Source organism: Eurytemora carolleeae, unplaced genomic scaffold (genome assembly GCF_000591075.1).
Source record: "Eurytemora carolleeae unplaced genomic scaffold, Eaff_2.0 scaffold178, whole genome shotgun sequence".
NCBI classification, from domain to species: Eukaryota; Metazoa; Arthropoda; class Copepoda; order Calanoida; family Temoridae; genus Eurytemora; species Eurytemora carolleeae.
The window spans coordinates 310895-330059 of NW_019396294.1; the positions used below are offsets into that span (position 1 = coordinate 310895).

General features: G+C 33.9%; 2 protein-coding genes across 2 annotated transcripts; both read right to left on the minus strand.

The window, feature by feature from the left end:
* Positions 1 to 531: 531 nt before the first annotated feature.
* Positions 532 to 1819, minus strand: LOC111700366 (SUN domain-containing protein 1). The gene has a single exon (XM_023471249.1). The coding sequence runs from the start codon at positions 1793 to 1795 to the stop codon at positions 815 to 817; it is 981 nt and encodes a 326-aa protein (XP_023327017.1). The 5' UTR covers positions 1796 to 1819; the 3' UTR covers positions 532 to 814.
* A 342-nt stretch (positions 1820 to 2161) lies between these two features.
* On the minus strand, positions 2162 to 18402 carry LOC111700365 (uncharacterized). Its single transcript, XM_023471248.1, has 7 exons — positions 18204 to 18402; positions 13610 to 13693; positions 10804 to 11226; positions 9769 to 9864; positions 7612 to 7680; positions 6814 to 7214; positions 2162 to 6552 (listed from the first exon to the last, which is right to left on the minus strand). Exons 2-7 carry the CDS (start codon positions 13690 to 13692, stop codon positions 2189 to 2191), a joined length of 5436 nt encoding a protein of 1811 aa, XP_023327016.1. The 5' UTR covers position 13693; positions 18204 to 18402; the 3' UTR covers positions 2162 to 2188.
* Positions 18403 to 19165: the final 763 nt, after the last annotated feature.

Genomic DNA, 19165 nt, shown 5'->3' on the forward strand with positions numbered 1-19165 from the left:
GAATTTGTAAACGTGGGTTTGCTTAATATCCGAGGAGGTTAAAAGCATTACATTTTGATAATTTTGATAATTCACATAAAAGTTTCCTTTGACTAGAATATTTCATTGATTTTTTTATGTGGAAGATGGATTTCATGTCTGGCTACGATATCAATTTTGTGTTTACATTACCGCCCAGAGACAATATACTGCAGTATACTTTCCTTGCATTATAACCTTGATGTAGGGTGGCTGGCTGGTGCAGTATGTACTATACGAATGATAAGACTTCAGAGACGACTATACACTACAGAATTTTAATCGTCTATTTCCATATATTTAGGATTCTCTGTAAATTAAAAATGGTTTCTTTTTGTTCCCATGTAAATAAATAGGCAGTTAAGAGACAATATTCAAGACGGAAGACTTAATTAATTTAACCTTGTGATTGTATTTTTTTTATTAAGTTCCAGGTCGTCTTTATAGTCTGATTGTTTAAGGGTAACCACCCTGTACCTTCTATACCATTGTTTTATAAGTAACATAGCATTATTCATTTGTTATGGAAAATTTATTTGATTTAGAATCATCATTATAAAAACTTTTTCAATTATTTATAAGTACATTGTGTAAACGGATTAGTTTATAAAATAAGATATTTACAATAATTTAAAATATGGACAGGTCACGCTATAATAATAAATACATCATATGACAGCAAGAAAATAACATACAAGTCGATATGAAATAAATTTTGACACAATTGGCACAAACAACATGTACCTTTCCAAATCTAAAACAAAAACAACAGTTTCATATCCAATATAAGATTTCCTTATCTGTTTCCATGTACCCTGAATCTATATAGACAGGTATAGTTTATGTTTCCATAGTTGGTTTTAATATCCAGCTCAATGTAGGGGAAGGATAGGTCGGATGGATGCTGTACAGGGAAGAACTGTAGCGGGGTTGAGTTGTCCAGGTAGGTATATTCACCCAGCTCTACAGGGTTCTCATCCTTCTCCCCCTGCAGACCGTAGACGATAAAATCACGTGGAGCACTATCAATCTTTCCTGACGGAGACATAGAGCTAGATATATGCTCCAGGGAGAACTGTGTTGGATGAATAGGTTCGGAGAGTTGAATTACAATATATCCGGAGGAACCTTTAAATGCCCAGCATTCTCCTGGTTGTACTCCAGGCTGGATAATAGTTCTAGGATTGTTAGACGGATACCAGATGGGAATACCAAACACACTGTACATAGCTGACTTCTGTACATAGGTCTCCGTACAACGAGTAGAGATAACACTACCCCCGGCAGTCTCCAGTGCAAAGTCGAATAGTCCTGTTTTATCAGCATCATATTGAATCAAAGCATTTTCAACAATAAGAGCTACCTCTCGTTCTCCTAGTCCTGTAGTTTTATTCAGTCCTTCTCTTCTCAACAGTTCCTCTAACCTAGACTCAAACTTTTCTTTCCCAATGCTGGTCTTTATTAGCTCCAACATTTCCTGACGAATAGATCCAACAGATTCCATAAGAGTAGATTCAAAATTTTCCAACTCAGGTTTCAGAACGTAATTCTTAGTTAGCTCAGGAGTAAGATTTGAAGAAAATGCTTCTGATATCATCCTTGAGATAGTTGCTTCAAGTTCTACTCTGCTCCGACAACAGGATTGGAGATCTATCCTTAGCCGAGATAATCCTCCTTCAATCTCATCTAACTTTGTGTTTAAATCAGCAATTCCAGTTTTCAAACCTAGAACCTTGGATTCATTCTCATCCGCAACATCCTTGTATTTAGCCGCCATATTCTCAATATTGGCGGAAATTTCTTCAATTTTTGCCTCAAAATGAGATAAATCTGTCTTCTTGCTGTTGGTGTTAAATTCGTTTTTCTGCTGAATATCCAGGAGTAGTCCTTGTATCTCCTCCTTAACCCTGTCTAACCTGGAATCTAAATTAGATGATATCTCCAGGTTTAGAGATTCTCTGAGAACTGTTTCCAGATCTAGATTACTCTTAGCTGATAAATCTTCTAAGGACTTGATAAACCGTTTATTCTCTAGAATATGTTCCACTATAGTCTCATAGTCTGGTGTAGAAACAATATTGTTTGTTGGAGAGAATATAAACTTGTTGCTTCTGGTCCAGGCTTCTATCAGTAATCCAACAAGTCCAGACCCAAAAGCAAATCCTTGACTCTAAGTTAAACTTATAAACCCTTCACCTAAACTTGTCATGGAAGTTCCGAGTCCCAATCCGAGGTTTAGAATCCAATCTAATATATTTGTTCCGAAATTCCAGAAACCATTAAATATATAAGATCCAATGTTGAAGGAGCAGGTCCATATATAAGCTCCAAGGTTAAATAATCCAGTAGAAACATCTGCGCCAGAGGAATAAATTCCTGTTCCAAAATGTGCTGGTAAAGTTAAGATAGCCGTTCCTAAGGAAGATCCTTGGTTCCAGGCAGAAGTTCCAAGATCGGAGCACAGGTTCCATATCCAGGTGCCAAAGGAAGCGCATAGTTTCCATGTGGAGGATCCAATATCAGAGCCCAGGTTCACTGTCCAGGTTCCAAAGGAAGCACATAGGTTCCAAGTAAAAGTTACAATATCAGAGCCTAGGTTCTGGACCCAGATTCTAATAGAATATGCAAAGTTTTGGATCCCTGTTCCAATACCAGAGCTTAAATTCGATGTCAAAGTTCCAAAGGAAGTGCCTAAGTTCCAGGTTGAGTTTTGGATGTAAGAGGCTAGATCAGAAATACAGATTCCAATAGAGGACACAAAGTTCTGGATTCCTGTTCCAATAGAAGAACCTAGGATCCATGTCCAGGTTCCAAAGGAAGTGCCTATGTTCCATGTAGAGGTTTCAATATGAGAACCTAGATTTTGGGTCCAGGTTCCAAAAGAAGCGACTAAGTTCCATGTAGAGGTTCCAATATAAGAGCCTAGGTTCTGAGTCAAGGTTCCAATTGAAGATCCTAGGTTCCAGGTCCAGGTTCCAATTGAAGATCCAAGGTTCCAAGTCCAGGTTCCAATTGTAGATCCAAGGTTCCAAGTCCAGGCTCCAATTGAAGATCCAAGGTTCCAAGTCCAGATTCCAATTGAAGATCCTAGGTTCCAGGTCCAGGTTCCAATTGAAGATCCAAGGTTCCAAATACAGGTTCCAATTGTAGATCCAAGGTTCCAAGTCCAGGTTCCAATTGAAGATCCAAGGTTCCAAGTCCAGGTTCCAATTGAAGATCCAAGGTTCCAAGTCCAGGTTCCAAAATTAATTGTGTCTCGAGATAGAATTTCCTCTATAATTTGTTGAACAGTTTGGATTATTTTCCTTGAAGAAGAAATCCCTGATGAACTAACATTGGAAACAATTCTCCAACTCCAGTTTATTCCAGTTGATGGGAGCTGGACCATCCAAGAGAACAAGGATTGGATGAATGATAAACTATCTTCAAGTTTGGATGCAAAGAAGTTGAGAATTGAGTTTGAAACATCATAAATTATTTCTCCAATAGAACTGAGATATTCTGAGAATGAGTTCTGAATCCCGGAGAGACTGGACACAATGAACAAGTTACTCCGTGATAAATATTTATAACAGTTCTCTCTAAAACTGATTGTCAAGTTTCCAAGTTTTTCTAACGAAGTATTGAACAGTTGAAAATGGTCGACTAGAAGAAAACAAGTTCCAAGAAAGAAAGGGATAAGAATCCAACAGAGAATTCGGGATTTTGAAGACTTATGTTTCTCTTGCAATCTAGCCTTCCTTATAATTTCATTTTGATGAGAAGTGTTGATTAAAATTTCAGGGCGTCTAGATGCGCAAATATTAGTGCTTAAGACATCCTGGGATAAATCAGGTTCCGTGGTTCCTTTCAATTCATCTTGAGTCACAGAATTCAGATTTAAAAACTTTGGAAGGAAAGAGAGAAGAAAGGATAAAAAGTCTAATCTAGATGCTTGGTTCCAAACAGCTGGGACAACTCCGCTAACATTATATTCATAAGCTCCATTACTTATCATTGCCTTGTTTTCTCCAGTAGTAGAGTTATCACGTGGCTCTTTGATAAATTCATCTCGGAGCAGTATATCATTAAGGATATTTTCATCTTCCGGGGTTAAATCTTGATTTATAGATAATTCTCCGTATATTCTCCTTGATGTTATCCTATTAAACTCCTCTAGGATGTGTGGTGGTAAACCCTGGAGTCTTCTACTTTTCCTCAACCCAACAGTATTACTCATTGGAATTGAACTAGACAACTTTCCATGTATCCAGGAAACTGGAAGACAAAGAAACCTGAGAAACTGTTTCCAGGAGTTTTCATATTTGCTAGTTTGGTTTGGAAATATTTGATCAGTTTCATCTTCACTCAGTTCAAACATTTCATTATCATTATGATTGCAACCTTTCAACTCAGCAGGAGCTCTAAACTCATTCCATTGTCCAGGTGTATTGACATTTTCTTGCAAAACATCGTTAGATTCTTTCCTTAGAAGGATTTCTTCAAGTAGTTCTTCATCATCTTGATCAGGTTCGTCTGGAGCCTGGAGTAGGACAGGTTCAGTGCTCCCTGAGTTAAACTGTCTCTCTAACCTTCTTCTCTGTCTTGCTTTCTTTAACTCTTCAATAACTTCAGCAGGTAAACCTTGTAATCTTCTGCTTCGTTTAAGTGGCGATCTTTTAGCAAAATGTTCTTTTCCAAATCCGAATTTTGTGAAGATTTCTGTAAAAATATTTAATGATGAAACACAGAAATTTCTTACAATTGTCAGAATACTTAAATTTTCTTCGTATTGATTCTTATTTTCTTCTCTTTGAAGGATTTCTTCAAGTAGTTCTTCATCATCTTGATCAGGTTCATCTGGAGCCTGGAGTAGGACAGATTCAGTGCTTGTGTTTCCTGAGCTAATCTGTCTTTCCAACCTTCTCCTCTGTCTTGCTTTCTTTAACTCTTCAATAACTTCTGCAGGCAGACCTTGCAATCTTCTACTACGTCTCATAGGAAAGTCTTGTCGGTTATATTTCTTTTCAAATCCTACTTTTGTGAACATTTGTTTTAAGAAGTTAGAAAATTTGAAATAGAAAGTGCTCAAGATTGTAATAACACTAGTTTCTTCATGATGTTCTTGTTCTTTTTGAGGAGAAAGTTCTTCTCTTTGAAGAAGGATTTCTTCTAATAGTTCTTCATCATCTTGATCAGGTTCATCTGGAGCCTGGAGTAGGATGGGTTCAGAGCTCCCTGAGCTAATCTGTCTCTCCAACCTTCTTCTCTGTCTTGCTTTCTTTAACTCTTCAATAACTTCTGCAGGCAGACCTTGCAATCTTCTACTACGTCTCAGAGGTAAGTCTTGTCGGTTAAAATTCTTTTCAAATCCTACTTTTGTGAACATTTGTTTCAGAAAATTCGAAGATTTGAAATAGAAAGTGCTCAAGATTCCAAAAACACTAGTTTCTTCATGATTTTCTTGTTCTTTTTGAAGAGGAAGTTCTTCTCTTTGAAGAAGGATTTCTTCTAATAGTTCTTCATCATCTTGATCAGGTTCCTCTGCTGCCTGGAGTAGGATGGGTTCAGTGCTCCCTGAGCTAATCTGTCTCTCCAACCTTCTTCTCTGTCTTGCTTTCTTTAACTCTTCAATAACTTCAGCTGGTAAACCTTGTAATCTTCTACTACGCCTCAGAGGAAAAGTTTTTTGGACATCTTTCTTTCCAAATCCTACTTTTGTGAACAATTGTTTCAGAGAGTTGAATAATGAAAATAAGAAAATGTTCAGGGTTGTAAAAACATTAGTTTTTTCATGATGTTGATCCTTTTCTCGGTCTTTATCATTAAGTTCTTCTCTTTGAAGAAGGATTTCTTCTAATAGTTCTTCATCATCTTGATCAGGTTCCTCTGCTGCCTGGAGTAGGACGGATTCAGTGCTACCTGAGCTAATCTGTCTCTCCAACCTTCTCCTCTGTCTTGCTTTCTTTAACTCTTCAATAAGTTCAGCAGGTAAACCTTGTAATCTTCTACTACGCCTGGTTGGAACCCCTTTGTATGCTGTCAAACTACCAGATCTTCTTGTAGCAGACGTAGCTCGAAAATATTGTAGAACAGTAGTAGAGGAAAAAATACTGAAAAAAAACTCACAGGTTCTGGACCAGATGGATAGGTTATTATCATCTTGAATATCTGCATCACTGGGTTTAGATAATAAGAGATAGGAGTTAACTCTAGTTCTAGTGGCAGTAGGAGGGTTGGAAGTATAGGCTGGAGGATCGGAGGGGGTATTAGAAGAAATGGAGGCAGCTTTCAGCATTGAATTGGCGTTTATAATACTGCGATTGGAGGTTGCATATGTAGTGCTAGAGGTAGCAGTAGTCTTGGAGGTAGAATTTATATTTTTGAAGGCAGGTGAAGGATCGGAGGTAGAAGAAGAGGTAGCAGTTATATTGCTGGAGGTAGGTGGAGGATAGGAGGTAAAGGTAGTTGAGGAAGTACGGATGGAAGTAGTTGAATGCATTACGGGTACTGCACCCGTAGTACTTAAAGATGATAGCAAACTTCTTGCAGATCCTAGAAATAGAAAGGTAAGTTATACAATTGTGTTAAACTCATAAATAGGACAAAATATATATTTTTTAAATCATCCCCCATCCGCCCTTTCTAAAATTTTTAACAAATTTTAAAGCTAAGTATAATTTTAATCAAAGAAAAAAAATTAAATAAGTGTTTGTGTGAGTTGTAAATCCATTTTTGAAAAAACATCTTCACCAAAACAATAGGATCATGATGGAATTCAAAACGAAAGCCCAAANCTTGAAATTCGGTTCTTACCTCGACTGAAAAGAGTGTTGATTAAATACCGACCCCTATCCTGATATAATCTTGTTGCCTGTATAATTGGAAAACTGAATACTGTGTAGAGAAGGACGAGGAGTAGAAGGATAGAACAAGATATTTTACTGAACAGTGTCTGGAGAACCCAAAGTAACAAGTGCCAGGAGCTGGACAAGGTTCGGGAGATAGAGAACCCTGCTTTCCCGTCCTGGTTCCTTCTGGAGGATTCCTTCATATCCCAGCTCCGGCCTCGGTAACCATAGTTTAACTTCTTCTCTTGGGTTCCGTCCAACCCTTCTTCATCAGAGAACTCGGAGAGTAGATTCTTTTTGGTTCTAGTTTCAACAAACTTCTCTTCTCTCCGGGTTGTAGTTTGAGTAGAAACTCCGGTATTTCCCCTAAAAAATCGATTAATTATTAACAATTGAATAAATGACTGACTTAATGGGTGAATAAATGAGAAAAATAAATAAGAGTGTAAACAAATAAGTGATTTAGACTTAATAAAAGAGTAAGTGAGTTAATGACCTGATTTAGAATGATAAAAGTAACTAAATGAATGAGTAAAACAAGAAAAAAAGGATGAGTGTAAATAAGTGAGTGATAGAGACTTTGTAAGTGAGTTAATGGTCTATTGATTGAGTCAATGAGTAACTTAATGAGTAAGTAAATGAGAAATTAGTGAGAGTGCATATAAGTGAGTGAGACTAAGTAAATAAATGAACAAGTTAATTATCTGATGTCGATCTATTAAAAGATTTAACATATGAATAGATCCTAAAAACTATTTTTTACCTATGTAGATACAGGGGCCATCTTGCCATATGAGGCATTGGATCATCTCTACCAGGTGTAATGGTCTCCCTAAATTCAAAAACATACATTTTTATCATTTTCTTTCCCTTATATCAGTGCTAAGGATCCATTTAATTTAGATGCGGATCCGGATCCTGGATCCGAACTAAAAATAAATGGATCCGGATCCAGATCCAGACCATGAAAATTTTCAATTTTATAAACAGAAGAATTTTGAAATTTTTTTATGTTAAAAAGATAGGGAACTATTTTAAAATCTATCTTTTCAACAGTTTAGTTTTGGTTTCTGACAGCAAAGGATTTTTCTTTGAAATTTCTGGTTGATATTTTCCACCTTGGATCCGGATCCTAGGCACTGCCTTATATTCTCTCTTTTTTCTTCTACTTTTTCATGTTATTCTCCGACCCAATTTCTCAAAAGTTGTATCCTCCCTCCTAATCTAATGTATTAATGGTCAAGCATCCCATTATTTAACAATGGTTAATAGCAAAAAATGTAAATATACAGGGTGAGTCAAAAAAAAAAAGTGATTTGCGGCGCCTTGTGCAAAATTGTACCTTTTTTGTGCAACTGTCCCGTAGGGTGTTTTTTCATTATTTTTTTATTTATATTTATTTGGTGCTCAAATGACCTTAAAGAAAATCCGCGAACCTTTTTTCTCTCAAAATCAAAGGTTCAGAAAAGCAAAAATGTGTATATAAATTATTTCTATCGAAATCTGAATTTTTTTAAGATTGAATCAAAATTGTAATAAGAAAATTCGTAATTTTTAGTTCTGGTCTAATTTTTAAGGAAAAGTTATTTAAATTATCTAGTTCCTTTCTTCTTAGTATATTCTAAATTATTAAATATACGCTGTTCAGTTGAAACCTTAAGAACCATTGAATAACAATTTTTCCGTAAAAATTATACCAGTACTGAACATTGCGAATTTTCTAATTACAATTTTGCAAATTTTCTGAGATTCTGTGATTTGTTCTTTTTATAGACTCAGCCTGTATATATATTCCAATATTTACAAAATAGCAAAATAGCAAAAAATGTGAATCTATATATATTCCATTATTTACAAAATATAACTATATATATATTTCATTATTTACAAAATGTAAGAATGTATATTCCATTATTTACAAAGTAAATAAATATATTCCATTATTTACAAAATATAAATATATATATTCCATTATTTACAAAATGTAAGAATATATACTCCATTATTTACAAAATGTAAATAAATATATTCCATTATTTACAAAATATAAATATATATATTCCATTATTTACAAAATGTAAGAATATATATTCCATTATTTACAAAAAGTAAATATATACATTCCATTATTCACAAAATGGACGCTAATTATTTGGGTTCCTAGCTTTCATTTGATATGCATAAAGCCATAGTTATATCATTTTCAATTTGAATGTCATTAGAGGTCGTTATAGGTCATTAGAAGGTCAAACACTGTATTATTTGGGTTCCTAGATTAATATGCATGAAGCCATGTTGAAACAATTTCTAATTGTCAAGATCATGAAAGGTCATTAGAGGTCATGAGTGTATTTTTTTTTATTAAGTTCCAGGTCGTCTTTAAATTGGAAGATTTAAACCAAATATGAAGGCAGGAACCCCCCCCCCCCCCTCCCCCATATCAAATAGGACATCTACACCATCCCCTTCAGCAAAAAAAAACAATTTAGACATTTTTACAAAAAAAGACTTTATTTAAATTTTGGGAGCTAGGAGTTCATAAAGAAACAAAGAGTCTTTAACAATCAACAGGATCTTTATTTTATGTCCCCCCCCCCCATTGCTCCTCTCACCCTCGTCCCTGTTCCGAAATACGGGGTTCGGAAAAATAGTTGCAATTTGGCTAGATTGAAGGATGGTCGAAGGATGTCCCATTGAAGAAGAAAAAATGAAGAACAAAAAATATAAAATATTTCCATCTGATATCAAATAAAAATTTTAAAATATTGTAAAATTTAATTAATATAAATTATTGAAGTTAAAATTTTATGTCCAAAAAAGTCTTTTTATTCTATTATCTACATATTTTGCAGAAAAATAACCATTCAAAAGGTTTAAAGAAAATACATATCTCCGAGTATTCTATAAAGTCAGCACTAACCTGTAAGTAAGAGATTTAGCATACGTATATCCGGTTCTAGGACTGTACTTCCAAGCATCTCCCTCCCAAAACAAGAGCTTGGGAGATCCGTTTAAACTGAAATACAATTTAAACGTCATTTTTTATTACTTTTTTAAAAAGAAAATTACAATTTTAATCAATCTAACTGCTTTGAGTTAACTCAATTAAGATTGATTAAAATCATACTCCTCTGCCGCTTAAATAAATGTAATTTGGCGGTACAGTCCAAAGTAGGACTGTAAAGGTTGGATATTCAAATGTACACAAGTGGGGCGTGACATTTATTTATTTCGACCATTTATAGCTAACTAATAAAGGAATCGAGTCTAAGAAAATTAAAATCATCAAATTTTTATATCCTTGCAACCTGATGGTGTAAATCTTTCATATTTGATTAATTGATCTTACAGAATTCATGCTTTGATATCTCTATAAGGTCTACGATTGGTCAATCAACCAGTGCTCAGGATCCGGATCCGGAAGATTTTAGCTTCCTGGATCCGGATCCGCAAAAATATGCGGCTCCAAGGATCCGGGTCCAAGGGGAAAAATATCAACCAAAAACTGAAAAAAGAATTTTACTCCTAAAACCCAAAATCTGAATTTTTGAAAAAAGAGAGATTATAAGAATTTCCTCATTTCTGAATGGTTCAATAAGTTTTAGGATTAAAATAAGCGAAAAAAAATAAAACTAAAAATTTGAAAATTATTTTTTTGTTAAAGAAATTCAGTAAATCTTAAAGAAATGACCTGGATCCGGATCCATTTTTTTCCAGTGCGGATCCAGGATCCGGATCCACATCAAAATTAAATGGATCCTAAGCACTGCAATCAACATTATAATACAATGATAAAAATAATTTTGCTTTACCTTGTTAAGAATATTTTATTCGTATTTCCGATTATTGATTATATTTACGTGTGTTTACAAAAAACATTATGATAATTTCCCAATTTAGGTTTTCCAGCAAATACATAAAATTATACTAATCTAGTCTAGTTATACAAATTTACCTGGAAGCATTTATAAGAGAATTGTTTCTTGAAGGTGTTTTGAACCTTCCATCCGTATATTTTTGACTAGATATTGAAGAAGAAGTACTTGTTTGCTCTTCAGAAAATTGAATCACTTTAGTCCTAGAAGACGACATCTTGGAAATCATTTTCGTGGATTTGTTGGATTCGGTTCTCGTGGATTTGCTTTGGATCGGTGTCGAGTGCTTGTACTGTTCAGATTCAGAGTCAGAAGAATTAAGAAGAAACTCTTTTGAAAGGTTTCTCGGTGTGAATTCTCTTGAACTGACTCCTGCTGTCGGAGAGGTAATATGTTTTCGTCTCCTCCGCATGGTTCGGACCGGAGAGGGACTAATTCTTGAGTTGAACACTAATCCGCGTCCGTCTGTTCTACCCTGAGACCGGAGAAACGGAGTTAAGGACCTAAACATTGAAAACATTATTAATAAAAAAAATGTTTTTAAGTATCTATATATCTGTTATTGTGAAGAAAGACCTGGACAGCAATATCTATCGTGAGGAAAAACCTGGACAGCAATATCTATCGTGAGGAAAAACCTGGACAGCAATATCTATCTATCTATCTATAGATATATATAAACTTTGCTTGTCTGTCTGTTTTTTTTGTTTGTATCCAATAAACCTCGAAACGGCTGAACCGATTGGGCCCAAATTTTTTGGAAAACCTCACATGACCCCAGGAAAGGTTTATAGACGGTCAAAAATTCAAAAATTAGCCTCCAAAAAATTGTTTAAAAATAAATTTTGAAAATTTACAATTTTTTTTTATAAAATCCACGAGTTTTTTGTTTTTGTTTTACAATGTATACAAAGAGAAAATGTTCACAATTGAAATAGAAGATGCCCTGAAGCCTAGTTTTTATAAAACAAATTTAAGTGAGAGGGATAATGTGTTTCTTTAAGAAAATATATTTTTCCCCTTCTAAAAATATAGGATAACATATTTTTGCAAATATAAGAATTGACGAATGTTTATCACATCTTTATCCTGGGTTATTGGACAGAAAAATTTAAAAATAACAATAAGAAGAAAAAGAAAAACGCAGAAAGCAAAGGAAAAAAACTTAACCCTATTCCTGCTGGGGGGGGGGGGTAAATTTAACCTACATACCCAAAGCCCTCCCTTTAGGCCTAAAACCAGGCTTTAATGCTAACTGCCTGAGTCCTCAGGCACACTACCTGAATGAATGCTTTTTCCCGTAACAAACTAAATCTTTGTTTTGATCCACTTCCACTTGTCAGATTTTGATAAAATTTAGCTTTTTGGAAAGCCTCTGACACAAGGAAAAGAATTGCAAAAATTTATTTAAAATTTTGCAAAATTTTTGGCATATTTGAAATGGCATGGTCAAGGGCTTTTCAAAAATGTATAACTTTTCATTTTTTGGACAAATTTTATTTTGCAAACATTTTTACTATATAACTGAATTTTGCGATAAAAATTCAAATTTTGCAAATTTGCAAAATTTTTTGCAGATTCTAAAAGTAGAGCACAAGATCTTTCCAATGATGTATCATTTGTCATATTTGGACATCAAACATGGGATTTAGAGGGGGGGGCAAATTGACCCCCCCCCCCCCCAGCATATCCTGGTTTTCAAGTACCTCAGAGAGATAGGGTTAAAGAGGATAAGAAAAGTTGAGGAAAGTAAAGCGGCAAAACATTTATTAATCATCAATGTTCGGGATATGTGTTTGCTTTGTTTTACAGAACGCAAACAATGACACAAATTTATTTATTTATTCAGTCAAAGCAAATATTAAGAGAGTAATCGTAGGCTTTACACAAAGTTGGTTGTTAAAAATAAATAAAATAATTAATGTTTTATATCTGGGCAATGGGCAGTGTTAAGTCTTATTTTAATATTTGATCTTATAAAACAACAAAAAAGTTATGACTTTCTTCCTGGAAAAAAAAACTGAAGAAAAAAACTTAGAATCACGATCGATATCAAGGTACAACTGATAAATATCTAATAAAATATTTGAAATATTTTAGATCGGTTTGTGGGGGGGGGGGGATTGTGAAGATTCAACTAAAAATGGCATTAAATAGTTAATCTTGATGTTACCAAAAATTTAGAAATAACGGGTAAATTATCAAATTATTAATTTATTAAACTTTGTAGTTATGGGGGTTCAATCCTTGAGAAAAATAAGCACATTGACGTGACGTGAGTTTCTTGAATCTTGGTTAAACACTTGAAACTTATTTTCTCACGTTGAAAATAAAATATTTCAACTTCAAATGAAATTGAGTGTGCAGTGGGTTTTATTGGGAACTAGCTTGGGAACCCGGCGTTGTCCAGGTGTATTACCTCCAGCTCGTGCAAGAGTTTAATTGGCGCTGTTTCAATTAATGTTTGACCGGCTAGTTTTTGATTTACCAAAATTAAATGGGCTTTTGTTAAAAACAATCCGCAATCACGGGCAGCCGTAGTACATTTGAATTTCGGAGCTGGGTCAACCTTTCCGGTCCCAGTTTGTACTGTATCGCCCAGACATTCGGTAAATAAAGCAGACACTCAATAGGACTAGTCGGTGCAACAAGGTTGACGCGGTTAGACTTTAGGTTGAATTTACCTTTTCTAAAGGGCTAGAGGTGCGTGCAATTGGAATAATATTTTTATTCGGCATAAACAGTTAGTTTTGAGCTTTAAGCTTTATGCTTTAAGCTTTTAAGTTTAAGTTGTTTATTAGGTTTCATTATTCAAACATTTTCTCATTTTCTTTACAAGCACAATTTTCCCTGGAATATGCCACAATATTTCTCTGTGTTTATTACCTTTCCCGGAGCAAGGACGGGTTGAGAGGAGAACTCTCCGGGTCCGGAGGTAGATCAGGGATATACTCTTCATCCTTCTCCATCCTGGAAATAAACAGGGATCATCTCATCCTATCTATATATCAATCTATCTGTCTATCTATCTATCTTTTAAGGTACAATGATAACCAATATTGTCAACAGCAACCAACCTTCAAGCTACAAATATTTAGCTAAAAAGTCAAAAACTGAACAAACATGTAATATTAATGTATATTGTACATTCGCAATGCTATAAATAACTAACTGGAGTGCCCGGCGTTGCCCGTAGAATTTAAAAAAATTGAAAATTAAAGAAAAAAATTGAATTTTGATGAAAAAAATAACCTATGTTATCTCGCGGGTAGCCATGGGTTTCCTCAAATAAATTCAGCCCATTCGGTCTAATTGTTTGGTCAACTAGCTGACATATATTTTATATATACATATAGTGTATATTCAAATAAACAAATATTAATATATGCGCGAAAAAATGTATTATATATCTAGATTATCTATATGAACAGAAAATTTCAATATTTAGAGATAATTTTTGTTTTTAATTTTATAAATATAGGCGCATTTTAATATGTCAGAGCAGGGCGTACAAAAATAACTTCTGTGAAAAAAAATATTTTTGGTGATCAAAAAAAGAAAAGAAAAATTGGACATAAAATTTTTGCTGCTCCGCGCAAACATATGTAATTTTTGATTATTTTTGAAAGGGGGAAAGATTTTTCAAGAAAGGAAAGGTTCCTGCCACAAACTCAAACTTTCTCATTCCCTTTTCTTTGAAACCTAATGGTGTAAACCTTATTTCCAACTTAGGCTTTTTCCTAGTTCATACGATTCATATTTAGAAATATCAAATACTTACGACTTGGGGTGGCAAAGATACAGGGTTTATGATTTTGAATTTTTTGGCAAAATCTCTTTTACTTTGCTTCTCTGATGTATAATTAACAAATATATGTTCTAAACCAAGGAAAGCCTGAGGATAAAGTGTTCTTTAAATGTAGATAAAAACTAATCAGTACTTTTGTAGGGGACACAAAATCTTCTACGGGGTGTGCACACAAATTTCAAATCAAATCAAATCAAATCAAATCAAATCAAATCAAATCAAATCAAATCAAATCAAATCAATTGGTTTAGAATAGACAACAAACACATGGCTGAACCCTGATTGAAATAGGCACTAATGGACTCGGCATACAGGAGTGAAGTGGATACCATTTTGATTTTGTACCCTGAATTGTCACACCTGTAACTTTTTTATCTAACGTGGTATTTGCCTCAAAAACTTTTGGTGGATTTTGAACGAGAACTAAATCAGCTTGAGTTCAGTGTGCTCTTCTGTTTAATTTAGTGCATCAAGTTCATTTCAGAAGGTACTTTAACATTCAGTATTGGGTTTCAAACACGGAGTAGGGAATAGAAGGGAGATATAACTGACGCGGTTCGCCCTACCATATGATTATACATGCTTTGAAGACGGTACTTCCTTTATATATGAAATATTCAACATAGGTTATTGTATACGCGGTAATTGTAGATCAGACAAATATATCTTATTCAAATGGAGTACCCGTCTTCAAAGCATGTATAATGATATGGTAGGGCGAACCACGTCAGTTATATCTCCCTTCTATTCCATACTCCCTGGTTTCAAAGCACTTCAACAGTATGATGCTCAAGTATTAACTTCAAGGACTAACAATACAGGGTGTTGAGTCTTCGCCACAAACTTAAATTTTCTAATATATATATCTTTTCAGTCTGATGGTGTAAACCTTTAATCTTAGACTTAGATTACTTGATCAAACAGTTTGAAAGATCTAAGGTCTAAGACCAATGCTAAGGATGCGGATCCGGATCCATTTTTTCCAGTGCGGATCCAGGATCCAGATCCGGATCCGCATCAAAATTATATGGATCTTAAGCACTGTCTAAAACTATGGGTTGCAAAGATATAGGGAATAGAAATCAGAGATTGTGACAAAGACTCAATTCCTTATCAAAATAAATTAAATCTAATTAAAACTTTGATTTCCTTGCTTTGTGTTCAGTATTGTTAAAACACTGTTATAGTTCTTTAATCTATATAAGTTAAGTAGTAATCTCTGTCTGTTTGTTAAATTGGATATAAATCTCACAGGAATATTTAGTTCTTTAATCTATATATGTTAAGTAGTAATCTCTGTTTGTTTAATTGGATATAAATCAAACAGGAATTTTTAGTTCTTTAATCTATAGATGTTAAGTAGTAATCTCTGTTTGTTTGTTTGTATATAAATCTCACAGGAATATTTAGTTCTTTAATCTATACATGTTAAGTAGTAATCTCTGTCTGTTTGTTTGTATATAAAGCTCACAGAAATATTATTTCTTTAATCTATATATGTTAAGTAGTAATCTCTGTTTCTTTGTTTGTATATAAATCTCACAGAAATATTTAGTTCTTTAATCTATATATGTTAAGTAGTAATCTCTGTCTGTTTGTTTGTATATAAATCTCACAGGAATNAAAAAAAATTAGTGCGCTTGAACAAATATTTTTAGTATTCCAGATCAATTGCACTAATGATCATTCGTACTAAATATTCCTGGCGCGAAAATAAAATATTCCTGGCGGGAAAATAAAATTTTAGTCCAATTGAACACAGAAAACCAGATTTTTGTTTATTTGCACTAATGTTAGATCGTACTAGAAACCGGTTACTGATCAGCTGACTTTATGCAAAAGTACTTTATAGTTCAATCGATATAGCATCGTCCAGAGTTTACTGTTTAAATAAAAGTTCAATATTTTGGCATGGGGTGAAGGGAGCAGGAGGGGGGGATAGATAAAACTCCTAAGAATGCGCGAATACCGGATAATATTTTCTTAATTCTCTCTCTCTATGACAGCTTGCTCTGACAGCTTGCTTCTATAGTAATGTTAAGGAAGAATAAAAAGGATGGAAAAGGATGGATACGAATGTTATTAATTTGGTTTGACCTAACCTGCACAGTTACTAATTAGCATAACATAATTTCTCGCGCATTAATTAAAATCAACTGCATAACAGATATAAGGCGCGAGTACACATGTTCAGGAATTTACAATTATGGAGCTGGAAACTTTATAAAACAATAACAAAATAACGAAACCGAAATTTAAAACTTTTTTTTAGAAAACAATGATTCTTTCGAATGGCTAAAGAAGTAATTTATTTAGGATCAAAAAGTAAGTTTCAAAAACTTGAAGAAAACATTTCTATATATCTTTTATTTCTATCTTAAGTAAAGTGAAGTAAATGATCGAAAGGGCCCTAAAACTCAAGTCATCTAAACTCGGTTTCGATGCTTGGCATACGTTTTCAACTCTGTAGTTCATTGTGTATCTTGTTTCTTATACTACATACTAAAGAATTGAGTTTGAACAAGAAATCTCTGTTTACCAAATATTGGGTCGGACTCGTCGGACAGATGTAGATAATCCCTCCCCTTTAAATATTATAAGATAAGGGGTGAACCTTATACAAACAGTTTAACGACGGACAACGCAATAGATATAATTTTGAATCTAAGATTTAACTGAAAATTTTCAGAAATAATTTAAAAACTTTAAAAGGTTAGTTTTCGTCATAAATAGTTGTTAGAAACCCTTCAAGTCAATCCCATACATTAATGAATTAATGAATTAATGAATTTTTATAAATCCATATATACACACACCTCTGCCTCTTTAGTAAAAGTAAATTTAACCTATATGAAGCATAAAGTCTGGCCACTTCAACCTTGTTGCACCGACTAGTCCTGTCCATAGAGCTATGTACAGTTCAAACTAGGACCGGAAAGGTTGACCCGGCTCAGAAATTCAAATGTACTACGGCTGCCCGTGCATATATTGCCTGTTTATTTAGTTTCAATCTATTAAGATTAAACGTTGCTAAAACGGCTAAACCGATAATTTTTTATCTTTAACTCAAATAGGGATTATGAATTTGACGAATGAGAACGGAAAAAAGAAGTGTATCGTTAAAATTTAAAAAAGTTTAGTGTAAATACGAAAGGCTTGCAGATTGTTCATCGACAAAATGTATTATATTAGAACTTATTTTATTCCAAAGCTTTACTAGAAGGTATTTATTAAGTTTAAACAAAATTACCCCCGCTCATTTTTATTCATTTGTTATTTGGATTCTTTGTGGTAATTGGTCAAGGCACTCCTTACATGGTTTAAACTAGGATATCGAATTGAGAATATCGTGATTTCATTCTTCATAATACTGCTGTTCATGACTCTAAAGGAACAAGATTTTAAAATGAATAACCCCCTTATTAAAATCATTTGTTTATTAAAAAATCTGTTTAATGAATTAATTTGAAAATCATTTGTTTAATAGAAATAATTTGTTTGTTTGTTAATAACGTAAACAAACTGAGTCTTATATAGTTTTTTTTTAAAAACATTGCAGCTGATCAATTAGAATTATTTTAAGTTAAACTTAACGAAATATTATACTTTGTTTACATTCTTAGACAGAGAATATCTGTATAATTATTTTATACTATGTATATGATTTAATACCTTATATTTGAATGTTGAAAGACCCTACATCACCACTAGTATATAACGTAGACCGCGTAGTTTTCACTGAACATGTAGAATCAGCCAAACACTAAGAGTAATTTCTACGAGAAGATACTACAACCGAATACTGCCTGGGGCTGTATATCAAAATAATTCGCTGTGCTTTTCGGCTTTGCTTGCTTGCCCCGGTCTATGAGTCATGACGTAATGGGTCACATGATCAAAATCTACGAATAACAGAAAATCTGTCAAAAATGTTCAACCAATCAGAGCTCAACCCTCACTCCCGGTTTGCTACTTCACAATATTTTGGAAAATAAAATTCAAGTTAATTTTAAAAAGATAAACAATCAAAGGAAATAAAAAAAAACATTCAAATAAAAATTTTAAACCTCCTTCCCCTTCCCCCCTCGAGACACATTGATAGGCATGGGGTGAAGGGAGCAGGTGGGGGGGATAGATAAAACTCCTATGAATGCGCGAATACCGGATAATATTTTCTTAATTCTCTCTCTCTATGACAGCTTGCTTCATAGAGAGAGAGAATTAAGAAAATATTATCCGGTATTCGCGCATTCATAGGAGTTTTATCTATCCCCCCCACCTGCTCCCTTCACCCCATGCCACATTGATAGATGAGAAAAGAAAATAAATACGGCGAAAGGGGACCGAAAGAAAGAGTTGAAAAAGATCGTTAATTTAATAATAAAGTTTTCAAAAAAGAAGAATGGATCGAAATAATTGTGATGTTAGGAAATTAAATCTTTATGAAGAATATATAAATCCCTGCGGAAACCGGTTTATTTTTCATCAAAACAAACCGCGGCAATTGCGCTCTTTAATACGCTTTAGTTTTGAATTTGAAAATCGAAAGTTTGCCACAAAAATGCTGTGAATTCACAAAAAAAATTGTTTTACCTAAACAGCGTGGCGGGGTCTGTCCTATAAAGAAGGATTTT

Coding starts and splice junctions, on each gene's coding strand:
- LOC111700366 (XM_023471249.1), bottom strand. CDS start 1,795: ATGGCGGCTAAATACAAGGATGTTGCGGATGAGAATGAATCCAAGGTT.
- LOC111700365 (XM_023471248.1), bottom strand. CDS start 13,692: ATGGAGAAGGATGAAGAGTATATCCCTGATCTACCTCCGGACCCGGAG. Junction 9,865..10,803: donor TCTCTTATAAATGCTTCCAG/GTAAATTTGTAT, acceptor ATTGTATTTCAG/TTTAAACGGATCTCCCAAGC. Junction 7,215..7,611: donor TGGCCCCTGTATCTACATAG/GTAAAAAATAGT, acceptor TCGATTTTTTAG/GGGAAATACCGGAGTTTCTA.